At 43.4% G+C, this 23,207-nt stretch overlaps 1 protein-coding gene across 2 annotated transcripts in view; it reads right to left on the reverse strand.

Annotated features, from left to right (window-relative positions):
- Positions 1-679: 679 nt before the first annotated feature.
- Positions 680-23,207, reverse strand: part of dok7b (docking protein 7b) — a 106,082-nt gene continuing 83,554 nt past the window's right edge. For both annotated transcript variants that reach the window (XM_048525283.2, XM_048525277.2), the window contains 6 exons: positions 17,160-17,254; positions 16,347-16,416; positions 14,461-14,534; positions 13,187-13,244; positions 10,583-10,738; positions 680-4,166 (listed from right to left, as the gene is read on the reverse strand). In XM_048525283.2, coding sequence (XP_048381240.1) covers positions 4,027-4,166; positions 10,583-10,738; positions 13,187-13,244; positions 14,461-14,534; positions 16,347-16,416; positions 17,160-17,254 — 593 coding nt within the window. In that variant the 3' untranslated portion in view covers positions 680-4,026. The remainder of the gene's footprint in view (positions 4,167-10,582; positions 10,739-13,186; positions 13,245-14,460; positions 14,535-16,346; positions 16,417-17,159; positions 17,255-23,207) is intronic.

Genomic DNA, 23,207 nt, shown 5'->3' on the forward strand with positions numbered 1-23,207 from the left:
GGATGATGGTCAATTGATGTGACCCATCAAGGACGGTGAAGAGGTCAATACTGCCATCAAGGGGATTGACCCCAAGAGTGTAGCTGGTCTGGATGGGATGAAACTGAAGGACAGTCAGGACATTTGTGATCCCTCCCTGGACTCTCCCTCCTTGCAACTGAAATCAATTTCAGGTTCATTAAAAAAGAGTCAAAACATGAGATTTCCAAAATGGAATGCCTGAAAAGCATAGATAACTGGAGACTGATCACAACTGGACCCTTACTACTTCACCTTTTCGCTAAAATGATAGTGAAGACAAGTGTAGTGGTATAGATTAACCCTAGACAGCAGAGTCTTTTAACGGTGACCCCAAGCTGCACTGAACAGACAGCAGTCCTAGAAGACATTATAAATGGCACCAGAAGGAATAGAAAGGACATCTCAGTTATCTTTGTTGATTTCACAAGGGCTTTCAACTCTGTTGGTCACCAACTATTAATCAAGGCTCTGCAATGATATTGCCTCCCAGAATCATTTCTACAGCCGTTCGAAGATCCACGCAACAATAACATCGCAATCATGAAAGGAAACAAATGTAAAAGTAAAACCTGTTAAAGCAGAGCTGGATGAACACAGCAGGCCAAGCAGCATCTTAGGATTGGCCTGCTGTGTTCATCCAGCTCCACACTTTGTCGTCTCGGATTCTCCAGCATCTGCAGTTCCCATTATCCCTGTTAAAATAGAGAGAGGAGCCAAGCAAGGTGACAATTCTCTGCAACAATGATTTGGATCCGCTGTTGCACACTCTCAAAGCAGCCTATTCAAGACTACGTGTGACATTAAATGGAGGAAAAGGTCAACGGCTCCGTTTTGGCCTTTGCAAGTGTCTTTGCACTTTTGGATGACGTCAGAATGACCCGAAACCTGAAGATAGTCCAGTCATACAGCAATAATACAGGACTCACAGATCAACATCTTGAAGACTAAAGGTCTCCACTTTACCTACAAAGGGAAGACCTTTGTTTACAACCACGAGAGAAACTAGACACTGACTACACACATCGTCGCTTACGTTCCCCCAAGAGAAACCTGGGTACCTGACTCGATCCATGGACAGGGGTCACTAAAGGAGAGTGGGAGGCAGAGATTTAAGACCTGGATCTCTGCCCTAGAAATCGTTATTCTCTGTCCAAAGATTAAAATTCTCAAAATGTTAAAATCCTCAAAACATATGTTATCCCAAGACTGTATTACCACCTATCCTCTTGAACCATCACAAAACACCCTTCAGAAATTAGACTTGAAAATCTAAACAGTTTCTGCACCTCCTGCCACAAACCAGTGATGGGATGATCTACACCTGGAGTAAAGGCAGAGAACTGGGTAGGCTAAAATTTACGATTCAAATCTCAGCCGCAATTATAAACAGGAAGCACCCAAGGCATCAAGAGACACAGTGATTCATGCATCCTTTCAATTTCATAAGGGAAATAACTCAGGCACTGCCGTAGGACTACATCAACTTAAAGTCCTAAAGGAGATCACGACCTTCCCAAATGAAAAAGAAACTTGAACAGACCCCAATTACAGAGACAGAAGAACACTTGAATCCCCCAAGTACTGAATAACAGCAGCAATGTCATTTACCAACTACAAGACATGGACAGAGTGGAAACTGGCCAAGTGGTAGACCTCAGACGTCAGCGACCTGGAATCAAAAATGATAAGATATAGTCTCAATCTCCCAGGTTGAAAACCTCACGCAAAATTAAATCATCTAGGCTAATCAGTGGCCTGCTGTTACCTTGCAATCTCTACCCAACCAGAACTACTGTGTTAACTATCTTAGAATTCCCTACTTATGGGCAATGAGTCTACCTACTGCCCAGTTCTAAAAAAAGAGCATCCCTTTAGCATCCAGTGGGCAACAGATGCCGGCATAGCCAGAAACGGCTACACCCTGCAAAAGAAAACAAACTGGCAAAAGAATCATGGCCGAATACATATCTTACACAAAAGAGACAATAGGATCTGTAACAGCAAGTGGCCAAAGCTTGGACAAAGATGCAAGTTATAAACAGCTGGAGATGGTTAGGGAGGTAATGTCAGTGCTTGGGGCCTCAGCTGCTAAAGGTCGGGCTGTTAACAGTGAGGTAAATGAAACTAGCAATGTAATAGAGACCTGAATTAGAGGAGCTCAAGAGTTCTGAGAGGATTATGGACCAGCAGGAGGTCGCTGAAACAGGGACAGGTTTGAGATGGGGATAGATTTGAAAACAAGTCAGAATTTTAAATGTGAGGTACTGGTGGACCAGGAGCCAGTGACATGAGCAATGTTTGAATTGGGTGTGCATTAGGATAAGAGGAACAGAATTTTGGTTAGAGCTCAAGCTATCTGAGAGTGAAAAGCAGCTGACCAGATCAGCACTGGAATTGTTGAGTTTAGAAGTAAGGAAATATGACTTAGGTTTTCAGCTGAGGCAGGGCAGAGATAAAAAGAGCTAAAGATCCAGGATACGGCTGAAGGAGAGGACGTGGAGACGGATGCTCAGCTCTGGAATCCACGTTTGTGAGCTGCCTGGTTCATCCTGAGGCAATGGAGAGGGAGGTGGGAGGAATAGATAACTAAAGGAAAAGGAATCCTGGTATGGGAGCTGAAGGCAGTAACACTGACCTCCACAATATTTGCCCGATCATCTTGTACTAGAGTAAATAGTCTTTTTCCAGCTGACAGAGGAATGTCAAGTGAACTCATTAACTGTCCATCCATTGATATCGCCAACAATAATTACAAGACTTTGGAGTTGTTCCCTCAGGTTGCGTTTTGATCAGGTAACTGACGACAATGCACATGACAGGTTCATAAGCAACAAGTTGCATCCGTATCACTGCAGATGTGAATATTATGGCTGTGCTACCGGATAAACTGACTGAGGAAGTAGAAGCTGGGCCAAACAATTGTTTTAAAAATTGAAATCTATACCAGCAATTCTAGGAACAATGTAGACTGCAGGGAGTGAGACATAATTCATTGCACACTAGGGCTTGACAGAGATGGGAGACAGATACTCGTGTTGAGAGTATTGTGTTCCCAGCTGCTGAAGTAGCAGGTGTGACAAAAACACCGCTGTCCTCACAGCCAGACCCAACCCCTAAATGGTGCATCAACGGGACACAGGAGGAAATTTCAGCAACAGAAACACTTGGACGCAAACCTCAGACCTGGGCTGCCCACCCAGACTCGGAGATGGGGTATTAGGCAGAGACAGACTGAGTTGCACTTCAGTGGAAGAGGTTTCAACACAAACTTCCAAAAGCAAAAGAGTCTTTAAACAGTTCTATCGTTAATTGTGAAGTATTGGTTATTGAAACCTTGAAACTTATTTAAAAGCCAACAAAAACATTGTGGTTCATTTTCCTCTCCTAGTTTGTGATGAACCACAGTAGCGCACAGAACCTAAAGGTGCCTGGTTCAGATTCCCTCACTTCATCATCCGTGGTGAGCTAGGGAGGGCACCCTCATGGGACTTGCTACATCCAAGTTAGGACTTGATAGGGAACAAGGACTGATTGCTACAAGGATCAAGCTGTCCATTGAAAGGCAGGGGAGCAAAGAACTAAGGTCATCTGTGACCCCCTCCCCACATCTTTCTCAGGAATAGATAGCTTGCAGATGTCCAGTGCCACCGATAAAGAACAGGCAATGTAGCAAAGAGCAAGTGGCACCCATGTACCCCCAAGCATGATGCCAACACATTCAAGGAGGATTGCAAAAGTGAAGGCAGGTCCAATAATTACAACCTGACAAGGAGAAAGTGGACAAAAATATGTGCACAAAACACTTAAGTCTGTTAGCCCTTCGAATCTGTTCACAATAAAAAAAAACAAAGTCTTGGTGCATCAGAAGCGGCATTCAGAGTGGAAGTTGCCAGTTCAGTCACCTGTCCTCCAAGGTTCTGGACTGAGCCTGCGTAACCGCTTGAACCCCAAATGCAGAAATCAAAGATGTAAAAGTTCTGCAGAGTTACCCGCAGCCTTGCTGGATCACTGCGGGGCTGGCCCTTTCCTCTTCTGTTCCAACTCTTGCAGCCGTTCCTCCCGGTGCTGGGCGTGTTGAGTCCCCACCTTGTGCGCAGTCTCTGTGGCTGTGATGTCAATCTGTGCATACTTGGAAGAACTCGCCCCTACAGGAAGATAGGTGAGCGTGAGCAGTGAAACGAGGTAAAATGTCTCAAACCCAAACCATATCCTGTTGCATGGCCCTCCAGCATAAAAGCCAATCTTGTACGTAGCACCGGCAGCTCTCCCATGGCATCGCAAATGAGATTAATTCAGGTGATTTTGGCATGAAATTGAAACATGTTAGAACCTGACACATTTTTGTGGACGTGAAAAGGATGCTCGTTGTTTATAAAGAGGGTTTTGCCTATTTAATGAAGAGAATTTGTTTCTCTCAGAGTGACACAGAATCCCTATAGTGTGGAAGCAGGCCATTCAGCCCACCAAAACCACAGCAACCCTCTGAAGCATATCCCACCCAGACCCACAGCCTTACTTTATACCTGTAACCCTGCATTTCCCATGGCTAATCCACAAAGCCTGCACATCCCTGAACTCTAAGGGGCAATTCAAAATGGCAAATATATCTAACCTGCACATTTTGAGAAGAAACTGGAGCATCTGGAGGAAACCCACGAAGACACAGGGGGAGCGTGCACACTCCACACAGACATTTGTCCGAGCCTGGAATCAAACCCGAGTCCCTGGTGCTGTAAAGCAGCAATGCTAAATACTGAGCCCTTAAATTATAGTCTTCCAAAAATGCTCGCCCACTGAAACTTTGATCATGTGGCCACTCTCATTCCCGAATACAAGGTCCAGTATGGCCTCTTCCCTGGTTAGGCAATCTACATACTGTTTCAAGAGCTTTAGAACTCTCTTCCTCAACAAACTGCGAAAATAAGAGATGTTAAATATTTGTGAGGCAGAGGTAGAGAGATTCTTGATAAAGGAGTGACTGGTTATCAGGAGTAGAGAACGTACAGTAACTAAATTAGCTAGAATTTTATTGAATGACTGAGCAGGTTCACTCAAACTTGTAATTTGCTCAATCCTATGTTTGAGTGTTTGTTGCACAAACTATTATTCTTCTACAAAAATTGCAGCTGATCTTTTTACTGCTCAAGGACTAAGAACTAGAAAGAAGTGAACCTCCAGCATTGCTGTTATTCAGGAACAAAGTTTGCAAATTGGCCAAGGCTTGCAATATTGTGGCTGCTTGCAAAAAGGGAGAAGGCAACAGACAAGATCTGTTGCCTGCTACTTTAACACACCACCTTGCTCCCTGGCCAACATCTCTATCTCAGGCTCACTGCAGTGCTCCAGGGAAGCTCAGCACAAGCTGGAAGAACAACATCTCATTTTCTGCTTGAGGACCCTGCAGCCCTCTGGATTTGATATCAAGTTCAATAACTTTTGGACTTGAGCTCTCCCATGTCCTTACCGCAATCCTCACAGATCAGGCCTTGTTATCACATAGTCTGCTATTACACACTCCCTATTGTTGGCCAGTAACAGTCCTCATTAATGGCTGTTCGCCCTTCTGGCCAGACCATTATCCACTCCTTTATCTGTCCACCTGTTCTTCTCTGTCTTTGGGCACCATCCCTACCTGTCATTTACACCTTACCCCCTCCCTCCACCCTAACCTCTGCATATAAACTGACATTTTCCCAGCTACCATCAGTTCTGAGGAAGGGTCACCGGACCCAAAATGTTAACTCTGATTTCTCTCCACACATGCTGCCAGGCCTGCTGAGCTTTTACAACAATTTCTGTTTTTCTTTCTGATTTACAGCATCCGCTGTTCTTTTGGTTTTTATTAGGGAATATCTATCTTTTATTTTCACACTTGAAGTACGACCTGATGGATACAAACAGGAGTTGAACTCCATAGAGATTCAACTTCTCGAGGCCTCCTGAAAGCCTCAAACTACTCAATATGAAAACTCATGGAGAATGTCAGGTTCTCTGGTGCCGACTAGGGGAAAAAAGGCTACTTTACCATCCTGAAATTCCATCAGCCTGCTCAAAAATGGTGGTTTCAAACAAGAACATGAAGAGCTGGAGAAACTCAGCAGGTCTGGCAGCAGGAAGAGAAGCAGAGTTGACGTTTAGAGTCTGACGCGACTCTTTGCCAGAACATTCCACAGTATCTTGCTTTCATTGGAACAACGAGTTTATTTGCCAAAGCCTAAGCCAGCAACAGTAATGTTAACAATTTAAGGAAACGAGTGGGATGATTCCACAGGAACCAAAAAGGCTAAAATCTGTTTTTCTGCCTGGCTGGTTTTAATGGTAGTTTAAATGATTTGCTCACAGTGGGGGGCAATGACCTAATAGTATTATCGCTAGACAATTAATCCTGAAACTCAGCTAAGTTTCAGATGGTGGAGTTTGAATTCAACAAAGCATCTGAATTAAAGGTCGAGTGATGACCATGAATCAGTTGTCAATTGTTGGGAAAAACCCATCTGGTTCACTAATGCCCTTTAGGGAAGGAAATGACCATCCTTACCTGGTCTGGGCCTACATGTGACTCTAGACCGACAGCAATGTGGTTGACTCTTAATTGCCCTCTGGGCAATTAGGGATGGGCAATAAATGCTCATCCCATGATGAATAAAATAAGACTTAAATCAATTTATTGCTTTCAATTGTTTTTGAGAAATTTTATGCTTCTTGTTGCGGCAATCTTATCTTTCTGAAATTTGCACACCAGCAATATTGCCTCTAAGATGCGTGACTACCAGAATGTTCTATGCCCTCTGATCTGTGCGCTGACACACTGGCTCCTGCTTCTGGATTCATCCATTGATCTGAGAGGTTCTCACAGTGGAAATAAATATTAGAGAAAACGTTCCTCACCAGTGTCTCCACCACACCCCTCCTCCACCACCTCCTTTCATGAGGAACAGAAAAATTGAAATGTAACCCCGATCTCCTCTGCAAAAAACAGGTTGCCACTCCCGTTGTATACAATAAACATGGTAAAATGCACTGCTCCAGCACTGCACGTTATCTAATTGAGGCTTCACACAATTCTCCTTCAGGAGACAAAATATGTTGGGCGGAGGGCACATTACATAGTCTAGGTAGTTAATGGGATCTAAGAGGTAAATGGGCCTCTTCTCACTCTGTTGTTATAACCCGCGGCCATGCTGCTAATTTAATGTTACAATCTGGCCAAGACCAATGTCCTTTTCTTTAAACAAACGATAAGAACGGTGGATGCTGGAAATCTGAGCAAGGGTCACTAGTCCCGAAACACTAACTCTGTTTTCTCTCCACAGATGTTGCCTGACCTGTTGTGTTTTTCCAGCAGTTTGTTTGTAGCCCTCTTCTTTAAAGTCAACAAGTCTTAGTAAGGGATAAAGCCACAAGACTCCACAGTTTGGACAAACAACAATAAGCTTTACAAGTTAGAACAGGAATATAATTATGCACATCTTTAGAGTCAGAACTACCATGTGGTACATGTTGGTGATGGACATATGATTGAGCACCATATAGTCCACTTCAAATAGCCAAATTCCTTGCACAGCACCTTCCAAACCCATGACCAATTCTCTATAGAAAGACAGGGGCAGCAGATATATGGAAACAGCAGCACCTGCAAGATTCCCTTCAACTGACACACATCCTGACTTGGAAACATATCACCGTCCCTTCAGTGTTGCTGGATCAAAATCCTGGAATTCCCTCCCTAATAGCACTGTAGGTATATCTGCAGCAGTTCATGAAGGCAGGCCACACCACTTTCTCAAAGTCAACTAGGTATGAACGATAAAATGCTGGATCACCCAGCAACATCTCTATCCCGTAACTGAATGCAAAAAAAAAAGTGATCAAGACAGATTCCACAGATTTTAACAATGTGGCATGTCGTCAAATTTCACTGAACTTCACAAGGAATCACAATTCTTCACTTTTGCCCATCTGGATGTGAAACTTACTCCCACAAGCCACTTTGCCCTTGACACCTCAATGACTTCTCTTATTCTGGTCAACCATCTGTCTTTCCTGGCTCTACACTCCCCTGAACTCTGGACTTGTGCTCCAATACTAATTTTTAGGCACTACTCCAGCTTTTTACTGACAATAAGCTTCACTGAGCTAGAACTACCCTTTAGCTCTAATCTTGCTCAGTTGCATCAAAAAAAACACTGCTTGACAGTTTTCAAACCTCCTTCTCAGCTGTATTGAACTATTAACTCTGAACTCTCACAGCTAAAAGGACTTTTCAGGATCCTCATGCTAATATTTAGCTGCCTGTTAACTTCCATAAGTTCTGCCCGCTGCACGGAGATATCCAGTTGCTTACTGAGTCCATTATGGAAACCCTGTGCTGTTCAGCTGCTTTTCCAGCAGTATAGCTAAAAGCAGCACTGCTGAGCATAGATTCTACATCCATCCCTCTCTCATGCTCAAAAATCTCACTACCTATGACCTTCGAGCTTCTGTTCATTGACCCATGAACTGCCCTGAGGGGCTTACTGAAAACCTTGCATTTATCTTCAGCCCGATTCATGGATAGAATTGTACATGGAACAGCTAAATGTAACATCCTCTTGAAACTGAATGTGCCCTGAATGTTACATTCTCACAGAATGCTGGCTTCTACAGCACGAAAAAAATGCTTATGAAATGAAGGATTCAGCACGGTGCTTATATGTGGATCTGGTGCTATATCAAAATTTTTCACCTAAAACCATAAGCACCCATTCAATTACTGACTATTAGCATGATTTCAATAGGCTCCTCAGTACAGTTCAGGGGTCAATGAACAGAAGCTCAAAGCTCACAGGCAGTGAGGTTTATCAGCATGTGAGAGTGATAGATGTAGAATCTATGCTCAGCAGTGCTGCTTTTAGCTATACTGCTGAGGAGGCAACTGAACTACACAGGGTTTCCATAATGGACTTAGTGAGCAATTGGATATCCCCATGCTCTGGGCAGAACTTCTGGAAGTTAATAGGCAGCTAAGTATTAGAGTTAGGATCCAGAAAAGTCCTTTTAGCTGTGAGAGTTCAGAAGAAGCTATGTCCTATCAATATTCAATACAGCTGAGAAGGAGGTTTAAAAACTGTCAAGCAGTGTTTCTTTTTTGATGCAACTGAGCAAGATTAGAGCTCAAGGGTAGTTCCAGTTTGGTGAAGCTAATTGTCAGTGAAAAGCTGGAATGGTACCCGAGAATTGAATTTCAACAGATTTAACAAGGTGTTGTTCTGACAGCCAAGTTGGATCATCCAATCTGACTGTTCCAAATCAGGAATGTCCCTGTTCATTACTGGCTTAGCGGAACTTAGGCTCCACTCTGCAAGAGGTACAACACAGGGTGATATTAGTGAATAACTATACCCGAGTAGACGTATGGAGCTGTAGAATTTGACAAGCCCGAGTAATGATACTTTGCATAAAACACATCTGTATATCATAACAGTTAAAAAAGATTAACATTGCTGATGAAATTACAGCAAAGTTTTTTTTATTAACCAGCACCTATGGGACCAGTAGTATGCCAGCTGATCATATATTCTGGATAAGCAACTTCAAGACATCAAAAGCCCTCAAAAAGTCTACAAAAACATCAACACACCTCCGAAATACAATGTAAAAATTACACACTATGTGACAGAAATGTAATGCATGGGGTATAAACATAACTATTATACTTTATTTATGTTATAAATACTCAGAATCACAGTAGACCGTGGTTTTTGAGATATATAATATTTGCCACAACATGACATGGCCGGCCTCCAAACCAAGAGCATTCTCCGATGAACCACAGCTGAAACACATGGCCTTGAGTATGTTGAGACAGTCATGAAGGATTGGGAGTCTAAGGATAGGGTTAATTGTGTATTATTTTCACCTTTTGAGTGAGCTCTTTAAATCAATGCTCACCTAGTAAAACAGAATCTGGTTCAACAGCAATAAGGAGTTTTGAAGACACCACAAACTGCATTCTTTCAGGCTCCCGAACTGTTACCAATTTCTCAGAACAAGATATCTCTGGACCTGTTGTAATCATTAAAACAAGAGGGTCTAGCTTCAGAGGATGGCTCCTCCAGGCACAGCTGTGTAACATGCCCCTAGAGAGCTTCTGCTCAATGTAACTATCTCCAGATGAATATCACAATTCACTGTTTCCAAAAGGGGAGTGACTCCTGCTTTTACAAAGGTTGCTGCCGCTAACTGGGCGAGGGATGGGATTTCTCAAGTAGCCTGACTGAAAAGCGGTTTGAAAAGTGATTGTTGGAACAGGATCGTCAGATTTTGACAAGGCTTGGATCCAGTAATCCTGAAACTTGAACCCCCATAGGAATCTTCCAGTAACTCGAACTGCAGTGAAGTTACATTCAGACATTGTGCGCCGTGGCCTCTACATCATTTTTGGTAACAATGTTATCATGAAACGTAATCCGTGCATTTGAATTTTATTTTCTGAAGGAATGACCTATCAGTGAGAACACTTCATTGACAGAAAGATAGGAAGATGCCACAGTTGGTACTGAGCTACAATTTGCAGAGTTACCTCGGATGGTAGGACTGGGCTCCTGGAGCTCGAGTTCCATATAATGGAGCTGCTTCTTTGAAGCTGGGCTCACTGGGATATTGACGTATGTTGCTCCTTCTATCGGCCGCAATCTGTCAGCTCCAGGGAGCTCCGGTAGGTAAGCAAATGCCCCTCCTGATGGACACACAAGAAAAGGTTTGGAGATGTTTCATTTACTTATTTTAGCAGATTAGAAATTAATAAAAACAAGAGGAATGCTCATCTTTTACTTATCAAATGCGGGAACAGAAAGCCATATCTTTACATGTAATTAATGGTGCTTTAACATCTTCATCATGGATCCTTTCTTTATTTTTTCCATTTCTGAACAGTCATTCTCAATTTCCACAAGATTTAAGATTTGTAAGAGTCACTCGTGTGTCACTGAAGCGAGTTCAACGGCTTTTCCACTGAACTGTACAACCTCCAGCTTTATGTTGCCACAAAGCTACCTTGCCCATAGAGTCCAGGGATGTGCAGGCAAGCTGGGTTATCCATGGGGAATGCAGGGTTACAGGGATAGGGTAGGGTGGGTGGGTCTGGACGGGGTGCTCTTCAGAGAGTCAGTACGGACTCGATGGGAAGAACGGCCTGCTTCTACACTGCAGGGGTTCTATGATTCCACGATCTGGAGTACTATCCGCTTCTTTGGTGGTGACTGTCTTCCAAGAACTCTCTGGCTGCTGGTCCTTCCACTTCTTCCAATGGGATTGCCCTTTATTACTGACCAGGGCCTGATTGGTCAGGGCGCCACAGTTTTCCACGCCATTCCAAAGCCAAAACCGAGACTCGAATAATCCATGCCCGTTACTTTGAGGCCACCACTAGCAGCTTAGCCTGCAGCCCTAAGCTCTAGGATTTTCTCCCTAGATCTTCCCACTCCAAATGACCGGGAGCGTTTCTGTAATGGGAACAGTCAATAACTTGCTCCTTCCCCTAAAAGCACTGTGGGTACATCCATCCGCAAGGATTGCAGCTGTTCATGACAGCACTTTCTCAAGGGCAATTATGGATGGGCAACACATACTGGCCTTGCCAGCCAAGCCCAGATCCCATGAGGAAATAAATAAATGCACTCAAAATTGGAACTCTTAACGTAGGCTTCAGGTTTTGCTGAAAGGTTCATTGACACAACCACAAATGGCGAACTTTCTCCGAGTTAGCGCAATCAGGCAGCCTCATTGGATTCCACCTTTCTCCCAAACGCTGAAAGTTAGGCTCAATAGATTTAAAGTGGCAGGCTAAGGCAGTTTTATCAAGACAGCCGAAAAATAAATTTCGGCCGTGCAGTTCTTCAGCTGGGAGTGACCAGGTTTAAAATCACTGGTGATGGCAATACCGCACCGTTTAAACTGAGTGCACATCAGTCGGTCTCTTTGAAGAAATCAGATATTTTCAGATATGGGAAGATGCTAAAACCTGCATTTTACTGCATGAACATGTGTTTTAAGGAAAAGAAATTGATCAGCCCTCCATAACCAACACAAACAGTGCATTTGCACAATATCAGTTTAACCAAGCAACTCAAATCATATTAGTCAGACATGGTTTGTCTTTCATTGCTCTGTGTTGGCTATCATTTAATTTTTACTGGCTGTCATTTTACATACATAGGATATACAACAGGGACCTTTCACCATGACCAGTCCATGCTGACATGAATTCTCCATTCTAGCCTCCTCCTACCTTTCCTCACTAAATCTATCATTGCAACCTTCAACTCCTTTCCTCCTCATAGACCTGTGAAGCTTACTCTTAAATACATCTACGCCATTCACATCAATCTGAGCCAGTCTCACAAGGAACTCTCCAGGTAAAGGTGCTTCTTCTGAATTTCCCACTGGACCGTTCAAGATATATTGCTTTATCCAGCTCTATGTTTAGTTATGTCTGGCTTGTAGCTTTCATTTTACTAGTCTTTGTGTATCCTCAAGAGTTTCTTAGCTCTTTCAAGTGACAATTCATTGTATCCCAGGTTATGGTGTCCTAGTCAAAAACAAAATTGCTGGAAAAACTCAGCAGGTCTGGCAGCGTCTATGAAGGACAAAAAAGAGTTTAACGTTTCAGCCATCCTCAGTTCTGAGGAAGGGTCACCGGACTCAAAATGTTAACTCTTTTTTTTCCCTTCACAGACACTGCCAGACCTGCTGAGCTTCTCCAGCAACTTTGTTTCTATTCCTGATTTACAGCATCCACAGTTCTTTCGGTTTTTATTATGGAGTCCTGATGTTTTCCCACCCCAATAAGGCAGCCTGGTCTTTAGCTACCAGGTTTATTCAGTTTTCTTTTGCAATCCTCCATTCTTTGGCACCATCCCAGTATCCAAGGGGGAATGCAAGATTGTGCCCAGAGCCTTAGCAATTCCTACTCCCCTTTCCCTCAATACAACCCTTTTGAAACCACATTGAGAGCTGCCAACCTCTATCTTTTTCCAATTTGCATTGCCCAGGTCAACTCCTTTACCAGAAATATAGCAGCATCCCTTGCTTTAGTGAAGACAGATGCCAAGCACTTATTTAGTACCTCAGCCAAGCCCTCTGTCTCCATAAGTAGATTTCCTTTTAGACATTTTGAAGTGTTTACCGGATAATTTCTTTGTGTCAAAGCTGCCTGAAGTTTCATCTTCTGGAAAGCCCTTCTCCTGAAAGTGCAAACATTACACAGTTGTTAGAGTCATTGGGGCACAAAAAGAGGCCATTCGGCCCACCATCACTATACTATTCGTGGAACCAAGCTCAGTTACAAGCTGAGATGTTGCTCAATAAGTACTGTGCTTATAACAGTTACACACTGAGGAGATTGATTGGATTGGGGCTTTGCAGAGACAGTAGTTCTCATGGTGTAGGCAGAACTTCAATCTGGAGTCATATTCTCAATGGAAGTATTAAACTTCACTCGTACAAAACTCTCAAACTCTCCCCACTCACCCCATCTTGCAGCAGACCCTGTCGCTTTAGTGGCTATAAATACCCCTTAATTCTTGTAGTGCCTAATTAAGTGCTTGGGAGCACCTTTACCTCATGGACTGCAGCCATTCAAGAAGGCAGCTCACTATAAGCTCATATGACAGAAGACCAGAAGTAGGCTACTCATCCCTTCTGCACTGCTTCATAAAGAGATCGTGGCAGATCCAATAATCTTCAATTCCACTTTCTTGACTTTTCCACCACCTTATCGGGGCAATGAAGGACGAAGGTAATAAATGCACCATTCCATGAATGAATAAATTGAAAAGTGAACGTAAATTTAAAGAATGGCCTTATGACATTCAAGGGTGATTCAAGCTTGGATACACATTATGGCCATATGGATGGCCCTTTCATCACGTTCCAACACAAAGGGTCTAAAGAACTGAACAATGAAAGTAATCACCGAGTCAGTGCTTTGTGCATTTAGGATTCAGCAAAGTTACTCACACTGCTTAGTGAAGCCTTCAACCAAACCATTAGCGCACCGTGAAAAGTGATAAGCCCTGGTGCTGAACTAATTTAAAGCCAAGTACAGCTCTTTCAAATGTTTTCTATACATCTGTTGGCACGCAGCCAATTAAAGTACATGGCGACCAAGAGATTCCATAACATTCCAAACTGCTATTGCCTTTTTACAGTTTTCCCTCATGTCCTGCTGCACAGCAATCTACACATTTATCACAGAAAAGGCTTGCTTTTGTTTAAACCCTCAGAATATTACTCCAGAAACAGAGATACTGGTGCCAAGGTTAACTTTTACAGCAGAAACGTCCTCTTCTCCCCAAAAGAACACTTCACTTTAAGTTGTCAATGACTATATTCTAATGAATTAAAATTCAACGTTAAGTATCACTCCTTGCTTACCATCGGTCATGCAGTAGCACTTACCTTTTTATGTTTAAGACCCATAATATTCAAGTGTGCCCCTTGCCCTTGGTGAATTCTCAAAGACCCTGGTGGACCTGTGAGTATCAGTGAAGCAATGGGTTAAGAAACATTGTTAACCATGTGGACTGTTAGATAAGAAAATATTGGCAGGAGCATGGGTGGGGCTTGTAGGGGGGAGGAAGAGGTTGGAATCAGCTCAGTAACTGCCCTCAGGGCCTCAACCCATGCCTGGTGCAATCCCAACACAGTGTTAGATCAGCAAAACTGGGAATTCCAAAGGAAAGTGAAGATTTCTCACCCGACCCAAAAATAGGACCTCTGGGCAACCACTGCAAACACAATGTTGATTGAATCGAATACAGTTCACATTCCAACACTCTACACCCACAAAATACAGCTCCCATCACTTAAAATGGCCAAGTTTAAAATCACCAGACACTTACATTGACTGGAAGCTGATAACATTAATGCAAGTGGTGAATGCTTAATGTCAAAGTTGCTATTATTGTCTTAAGAGCACTATCCATTTGAGACAGAAGCAGCTGTGACTGTTCAATAGTTCACAGTTTGAAATGCACTGAAGTCAAGAACAAAACAGGAGTTAAAAAAGCTGCTCTTAGAAATAATACTGTACTCGAGATGGCAATTTGGCCAGTTCTGACTAACCCATCCCTCTGCAAGAGCTAACATAACTCAATCCCCTTTCTCTTTCAACAAAGCAGCCAGAGACGGCTGCAATCAAACATTACATTTCAGATCATTACGACACACTGGAGCACAATAAAAAATAACTTCCATTCTCCCTTCTGGTCTTTTGCCAATTACCCCAAATGGACCCCTCCCACCACGTCTCCCAGCACAAACAGTATTTATCACAGTCTTGAACACCTGTATTAAATCCCACCTTAGCCTTCCCTGTTAAAAGGAAAATAACTCCAGCATTTCTTGTATCCCCACATTACTGAAGGCACCATTAATGCTTGTTTATCTGTGCTTAAAACCCATCCAATCCCCTCTTGTTACAGTGTGTACCAACTTGTAAAACATGCTACAGGAGCTGGTAAAAATTGGGAAGAGGATAAACAGAGGAACATTCTCTTTATGTGATGGAGTAGTATTACCACATTGTGAATCATGGGCAAAATATGTTCACAGAAACACACTCCTTTTTTTTAATCTCTTTCCCCATTGCACCCACGTTGCGTATGTGTAAGTGCGGAAAGTTGATAAAGACACTGTGTGCAAAAAAACCTTTATTCAATATTTCCACCAACAGGAAAACACCCACATGACTAGGGGACCATTAACAAGTACAGCCTGATAAGGGCAACACTGATGTGAAAAATATAGTGAAGGGGGAGGTTAAGGATCAAATCAAATAGAGTTGGAGGGGGGAAATAAAGGACTCCACCCCCACTGTGGGTGCCCACCTCTCCCAAAGGGCATTGACAGCATTGGTGCAGAACTCCGTACTCCCTCTCCAAGGACGCAAGGGCTTAAGCACCAACACAGAGGAGGGGCAAGCAGTCGGCCATAATGACCTCCTCCACGGCCCACTGCCTGGACCTGTTCATGACCAGCTTGGCCAGGGCCAAGAACAGACCCACAAGGAGATCATTCGGCCTGCCCACTCCCCTCTGCACGGGGTGCCCAAAGATCAGAAGCGTGGGGCTCAAGTGCAACCAGAAACACAGCAAAACATTCTTTACGCAACTAAAAAGGGAACGAAAAAGCCCACAGCCAACACGCACACATGGTCCATGGATTCCACAGCCATTTGTCTCTCTCTGCAAGGAGCTTGTACTACAGCCCCAGGTTTGCAATGCAGGGCTCGTAGCTTGTCCTCAGCCTTTTACATTAGTTAATGCAATAACGAAATGTTTTACCTTCCCCCTCTGCTTGTAGCTTCTGTTGCCCACAGCTGGCCATGTATTCATATCCACTTCCTTTCTCTAACTGCAAGTCAAAACAGAGAAGCAATTAGCCAATGGCTTTTATGGACAATGGTTTATGTATTTTTTCTGGTTAGCCAGAATTAACAAAAGTAACATACTTATTTCTCCACAGACCCTGAAAATTCCTCCTTATCGACTATATATCCAATTTCCTTCCAAAAGTTACCTGAATCTGTTTTCATCATCCTTTAGGCGGTACATTGAAGGCTGCAAAAAAAGTCATGCTCAGAAAAAAAATGTAGCCCATATTTTCTTTCTTGCCGCTGATGTGCTGCACATCTGCAGCACGTTCTTTATGTTAGACGCAGGGCTCATTTTTGTCTTTTTTTTATAGTTTTAAAATCCCAAAATCCACCAACAAACATCTGACTAATTAACAACACAATTGCTGAAAAGAGACATGTTGTTGAAGCTTTTCTGCCTATCATTAATCAGGACAAGCTCTGAAATGCCAAATTTCAAAGAAACACAGCAATTTGTACTGCAGGAAAATAGGGGGTTGACTGGTTGACATGTCACCTCTGATTGGCCATGGCAATGCCAACTCGTGCCCTTTTCTCCTCGAGAATAAATTGCCGTGCCAGTCTGAAATTTGGTATTCTTGCATTTGCCCTGAGACGTTCAAGTCAACAAGTTTTGGTTTTTCAGAAAGAATCAGATTCTGTCCATTGACTGTTAATAGAACATAATAGCAGCAGCACATTCTTTGAATGCTATGAATGCAATCTCTGTCCCATGTCTCACCTCAGATGGTTTCTCTGTTGGGAGAGCTTCCATGAACTCGTACATCTGTCCTGTCACGATCTTCAGCTTCTCCTCTTTTTGAATTTGCTTCTTATCTGCAGTAAGAGTGCACGAGCACAAGCATGTGAGGTATCTCTAAAGCCAGGGTTCTTCTTGTACTCTCATAGCTGGGGCTGCTCAATTTCAGGGTCAGTACTTGCCTCCACCTTCTCCCCATTGCTCACCTACAGAATTGATTTTAACTGACCTGCTCAAAACTGCTACGATGCACCTCTGGAGCAGACGAGACTTGAATACAGACCTTTTGACCAGAGGAAGGGCCAATTCCACTGTGTTACTTTAAGACAACTCACAACTAATCTCTACAACTGATGTTCGTCTCCACTGATACAAAGAGTTAAAAACTCAGTTTGACATTAAATTGGGCTGACTGATCATCTGACAAATCAAAAGTGCTAATTTCAATTTCCATTCATTTTGATGATAATCAATGTTTCTATTATCTGTGAAAGTCTAGTCCAATGGACTATAAGCTGTGTGGAAACACTAGAGGGACTGAGATTATGGTCCTTAGAACAGGAAAGGTGAAAGGGGATACCTGTCAGATGTTCAAAATTTGGAATGAATCAATGGGGTGAGGAAGGAGGGTGGGGAAGGTGACCTAAGGTAATGTCAGTGGCCTAGAGATCGGGAAGCCCAGGCTAGTGCTAACTGGAATTCAATTTAAGACTCTGGAACATAAAGCTAGACTCAATAATTGTGACTAAGACAGCTATCTTCCATTGTCATAAGACCCCATCAACTTCACTAGTGTCCTCAAGGAAAGGAAATCTGCTGCCATTACCCAGTCTGGCTTACATACAACTCCAGACTCAACAATATGGTTTGCTCTTAACCACTATGTGAAATGGCCATTGAAAACTGTCCAGTTCATAGGTAATTGGAGATGGCTAACAAATACTGGCCTTGCCAACTATGGAAAAAAACTAAAGGGGAAGAAAGGAATACTTCCAACAGCAGGCATATCAGTAGCCAGATGACACAGATTTGATAAAATCAGCACCCAAAGTGTAGGCAACATTATTTTTTTGTGTGTTGCAGTGAGTTATGGTGATCCAGAATTTATATTCTGAAGCAGATTCAATAGTAACTTTCAAAAGATAATTGGGTAATCATTTGAAGGGGAGAAAATGGTACAACTATGCTAAAAGACCCGGGCAATTACACCAATTGGATATCTCCTTCAAAGAGACAGTATTAGACTCCCCACAGTGTGGAAACAAGCCCTTTGGCCCAACAAGTCCACACTGCCCCTTGATATATCCCACCCAGACCCAACCCCTGTAACCCACACACCCCCTGAATACTACGGGCAATTTAGCATGGCTAATCCACCTAGCCTGCACATTTTTGGACTGTGGGAGGAAACCGGAGCAAGCCCACACAGACATGGGGAGAATGTGCTAACACCACACAGACAGTCACCTGAGGCTGGAATTGAACCCAGGTCCCTGGTGCTGTGAGGCTGCAGTGCCAACCAATGAGCCACCATGCCGCCCCATAGTATAACCATGATGGATCAAATGGTCACCTTCTGGGCTGGGTTTTCGATGATCCTAAGGAGAGATGTTTAATATAACTGGAACTAGATCTCCTTACAAAATGTTTAGCATTTAAATGCACCAAAACTTACTGAAGTTAAATTATGAATTATGAATAGTTACAAAAAATTGATTGGAATTTAAAAAAAAGAAAAGTGACTCATCATTATTCTCTATAAAAGACAGGCTTGTTGAAAGCATGAGGTTGAAAGCTGCGTTGACAGAGTGAGGAAGGCTTCGTCAGAATGAGACCGAGTCAGCGAGTCACTGGAAATTTAGGTCAAAGTGGGAATTCGGGACAGAGGGCGACAAAGATGCTTTAGTTGAGGTTTACTGTAAGAAATAATGTCTCCAGAGTGGGAGGTGAATGGAGGAGGATATAAGGCACAGATCAAGAGTCTTAGCTACAATAAAACCAATATCAGTGTGATGCCACAAGCGCAGGGAAAGCAGTTGATGAGTGTGTGGATTTGGTCCGCATTTTTGATATTTAAAGTGAAAGTTGGGTATTTGGTTTATGTTCAAGTCTCTGGACTTCTTTGTTTCTCCATTCCTGAGAAATAGCTTGTGAAGTTTTCGAGGCAAATCCACACTCATTCCAAGGGAATAGAGTTCCAGGGATGACATGTCAGAAGAGCCAACTGGAGTGTGCATTCTGTGGTATATGTGAAGTCATAGATTTACAATGTGTCTCAAAGAGGCGATGGCCCGGAGATGTTAGCAGTAGGCTTTTAACCTAGATAATGTTTAAGGGAGATAACAAGGTGTAGAGCTGGTTGAACACAGCAGGCCAAGCAGCATCAGAGGAGCAGGAAGGCAGACGCTTCAGGCCTAGACCCTTCTTCAGAAATTGGCCTGCTGTGTCCATCCAGCTCTACACCTTGTTATCTCAGATTCTCCAGCATCTGCAGTTCCTATTATCTCTGAAATAATGTTTAAGGGACCTGGGTTTGAATCCTGCCATAGCAGAAGGCGGAATTTGAATTAAAGCAAAAAGCCAGGAATTGACAGTCTAACAATGACCAGAAAACCACAGACGATTATCGGGAAAAACTCATCCAGTTCACTTAACATCCTTTCAACAGGTGCCTCAGCCACCCTTACCCGGTCTGGCCTACACATGAACCCAGATTCCAGCAATCAGGGCTGAATCATAACTGTCCGCTCTGAGCTGTTAGGGATGGCTAGTAAATGCCGGTGAATAAAAGGGAGAAAAGTATCACTGGTTGCACTAGCTTGAGCTCGGGATTTCGGTGCTCAGGGAACAGTTGGAGACAATTCCGTAAGGATTGCTCGCAGAGACAGTCCTAGAAGTGCCGCTATAAAGAGGGCATGGGTTTTGACCAGACTGTATAAGGAAACCAGGCAGGTGGTGCAGGAATCCCCTGAGTCCACTGTGCTGGCTAACTGGTGTTCTTTTTTCGAAACTGGTGAGGGAAACAGTTCATCAGGGCCATGCAGGCTGTGCCATATCCTTGACACCATGGGTGACCCTGCTGCACAGTAGAGAAGAAAACAAAAAAGAATGGAAGAGCAATAGTTATAGGGATTTCGATAGTCAACCAGGTGTTTCTGATGCACAAAGTGTTATTTCGGGAGGGTGTTTTGTCTCCCTGGTGTCAAGGTCACACAGCAATTGAAAGACACATCAATTCAGTTTTGTAGACAGATTTCAGAGAAACCATAAGACGTAGGAACAGAATCAGGCCATTCAGTCCACTGAGTCTGTTCTGCCATTTGATCATTGCTGATATGTTTCTCGACCTCATTCTCCTGCGTTCTCCTTAGAACCTTTGATCCCCTTACTAATCATGAGTCTGTCTATTCTCTGTTTTTAATGCACTGAATGACTTGGCCTCCAAAACCCTTTGGGGAAATGAGTTCCACAGATTTACCAATCTCTGGCTGAAGAAATTCCTCCTCATCTCCGCTCTAAAGGGTTGGTCCTTTCACTCTGAGGCTGCACCCCGGATCCTAGTCTCTCCTACTCGTGGAAACATCTTCTCCACATCCACTTTATCCAGGCCTCTCAGTATTCTGTAAGTTTCAAATACAGCCCTTCGATCCTTCTAAACCCCATCGACTACAGACCCAAGGGTCCTCAACTGCACCTCATGTGACAAGCCCTTCATCCTCAGATCATTCTTGTAAACCTCCTCCCAAACCCCGTCCAATGCCAGCACATCTTTTCTCAGATGCAGGGCTCAAAACTGCTCTCAATATTCCAAATGCAGTTTGACGACCAGATCCTTATACAACCTCAGCAGTACATCTCCACTCTTGTTTTCTAGCCCCTACAAATTGCTTTGGCTCATTGCCCCTGAACCTGCATGTGATCCTGAAGAGAATCCTGAACTAGGGCTCTCAAGTCCCCTTGTGCACCAGATTCAAAAGCCTTTCTCCATTTAGAGAATAGTCAATGCCTCTATTCTCCCTACCAAAGTGTATAGCCTCACACTTTCCCACATTGTATTAGAACATAGAACATAGAACATAGAATAGTACAGCACAGAACAGGCCCTTCAGCCCACAATGTTGTGCCGACCATTGATCCTCATGTATGCACCCTCAAATTTCTGTGACCATATACATGTCCAGCAGTCTCTTAAATGACCCCAATGACCTTGCTTCCACAACTGCTGCTGGCAACGCATTCCATGCTCTCACAACTCTCTGCGTAAAGAACCTGCCTCTGACATCCCCTCTATACTTTCCACCAACCAGCTTAAAACTATGACCCCTCGTGCTAGCCATTTCTGCCCTGGGAAATAGTCTCTGGCTATCAACTCTATCTATGCCTCTCATTATCTTGTATACCTCAATTAGGTCCCCTCTCCTCCTCCTTTTCTCCAATGAAAAGAGACCGAGCTCAGTCAACCTCTCTTCATAAGATAAGCCCTCCAGTCCAGGCAGCATCCTGGTAAACCTCCTCTGAACCCTCTCCAAAGCATCCACATCTTTCCTATAATAGGGCGCCCAGAACTGGACGCAGTATTCCAAGTGCGGTCTAACCAAAGTTTTATAGAGCTGCAACAAGATCTCACGACTCTTAAACTTAATCCCCCTGTTAATGAAAGCCATATGCTTTCTTAACAACCCTGTCCACTTGGGTGGCCATTTTAAGGGATCTATGCATCTGCACACCAAGATCCCTCTGTTCCTCCACGCTGCCAAGAATCCTATCCTTAATCCTGTACTCAGCTTTCAAATTCGACCTTCCAAAATGCATCACCTCGCATTTATCCAGGTTGAACTCCATCTGCCACCTCTCAGCCCATCTCTGCATCCTGTCAATGATGTATTCCATCTGCCATTTCAATGCCCACTCTCCTCACCTGTCCAAGTCCTTCTGCAGCTCACCCACTTCCTTCAAACTACCCATACTTTTGCTTATCTTTGTCTCAAACGCAAACATATAACAATGCCGTCAGTTCCTTCATCCAGATCTAATGATGTATAATGTGAATATTTGCAATCCCAATACTGATCCCCATCAAACTCCACCAGTCACTCCACCCTGAAAGAGAGTCCTTTCTTCCCACTCTCTATTCTCTGCCAGTGAGCCAATCCTCTGTGCATGCCGTATCTTGCCTCTAACACCAAGGGCCCTTATCTTATTCAGCAACCTCCTGTGTGGCACCTGGTCAAAGGCGTTTTGGAATCCAATAGATCATAGTCTACTGACTCTCTTTCGTCCACAATGTGGAGGTGCCAATATTGGACTGGGGTAAAGAATGTCAGAAGTCATCTGACACCAGGTTATGGTCTGACACGTTTAAATGAAATCACAAGCTTTCAGAGCTCCACCTGATGAAGGAACAGCGCTCTGAAAGCATGGGGTTTCAAATAATTCTGTTGGACTATAACCTGACGTCCTTTGTGTAAAAGAGAGTTGTGAAGGAAATTAAAAAGCAGGACCTCAAGAACAGTAATTTCACTGCCACTGGCTACTAAGCACAAGAACAAGAGAATTCAGCAACTGAATACACTGCTTAAGAGCGTGGTGTAAGAGACAGGGCATTAGATTCCTGACAAATTGAGGTTCTGGTGCAGGTGGGACCTGTACATGCTGCATCATTATACCTTAATGGGATTGGGTCCCATAGTTTTGCAGGCAGATTTGCTCATGCTGTTGGGGTGAGTTTAAACTAGTTGGCAGTGGGATGGGAGCCTGAGAGTAACTCAGATTGGAAGGAAGTAAAAATGGTAACAGGAAGTCAGAAACATTCTAAGGAGACCAGAATACGGCAGAAACAAAGCTGAGTCTGCTTCGAAAGTGGAATGATGTCAACAAAGCAAAGTTAATGCCAGTCTAGCTGAATGTACGCAGTATTTACAGCAAGGTTGATAATCTAAAAGACGCAAGTAGAAATACATGACTATAATCTAATTGCCATTTCTGAAACATGGCTGTACGGTGTCGAGGATTTGTCAAGGATATTCAATG

The sequence above is a fragment of the Stegostoma tigrinum genome, chromosome 3 (genome assembly GCF_030684315.1).
Source record: "Stegostoma tigrinum isolate sSteTig4 chromosome 3, sSteTig4.hap1, whole genome shotgun sequence".
Taxonomy (NCBI): domain Eukaryota; kingdom Metazoa; phylum Chordata; class Chondrichthyes; order Orectolobiformes; family Stegostomatidae; genus Stegostoma; species Stegostoma tigrinum.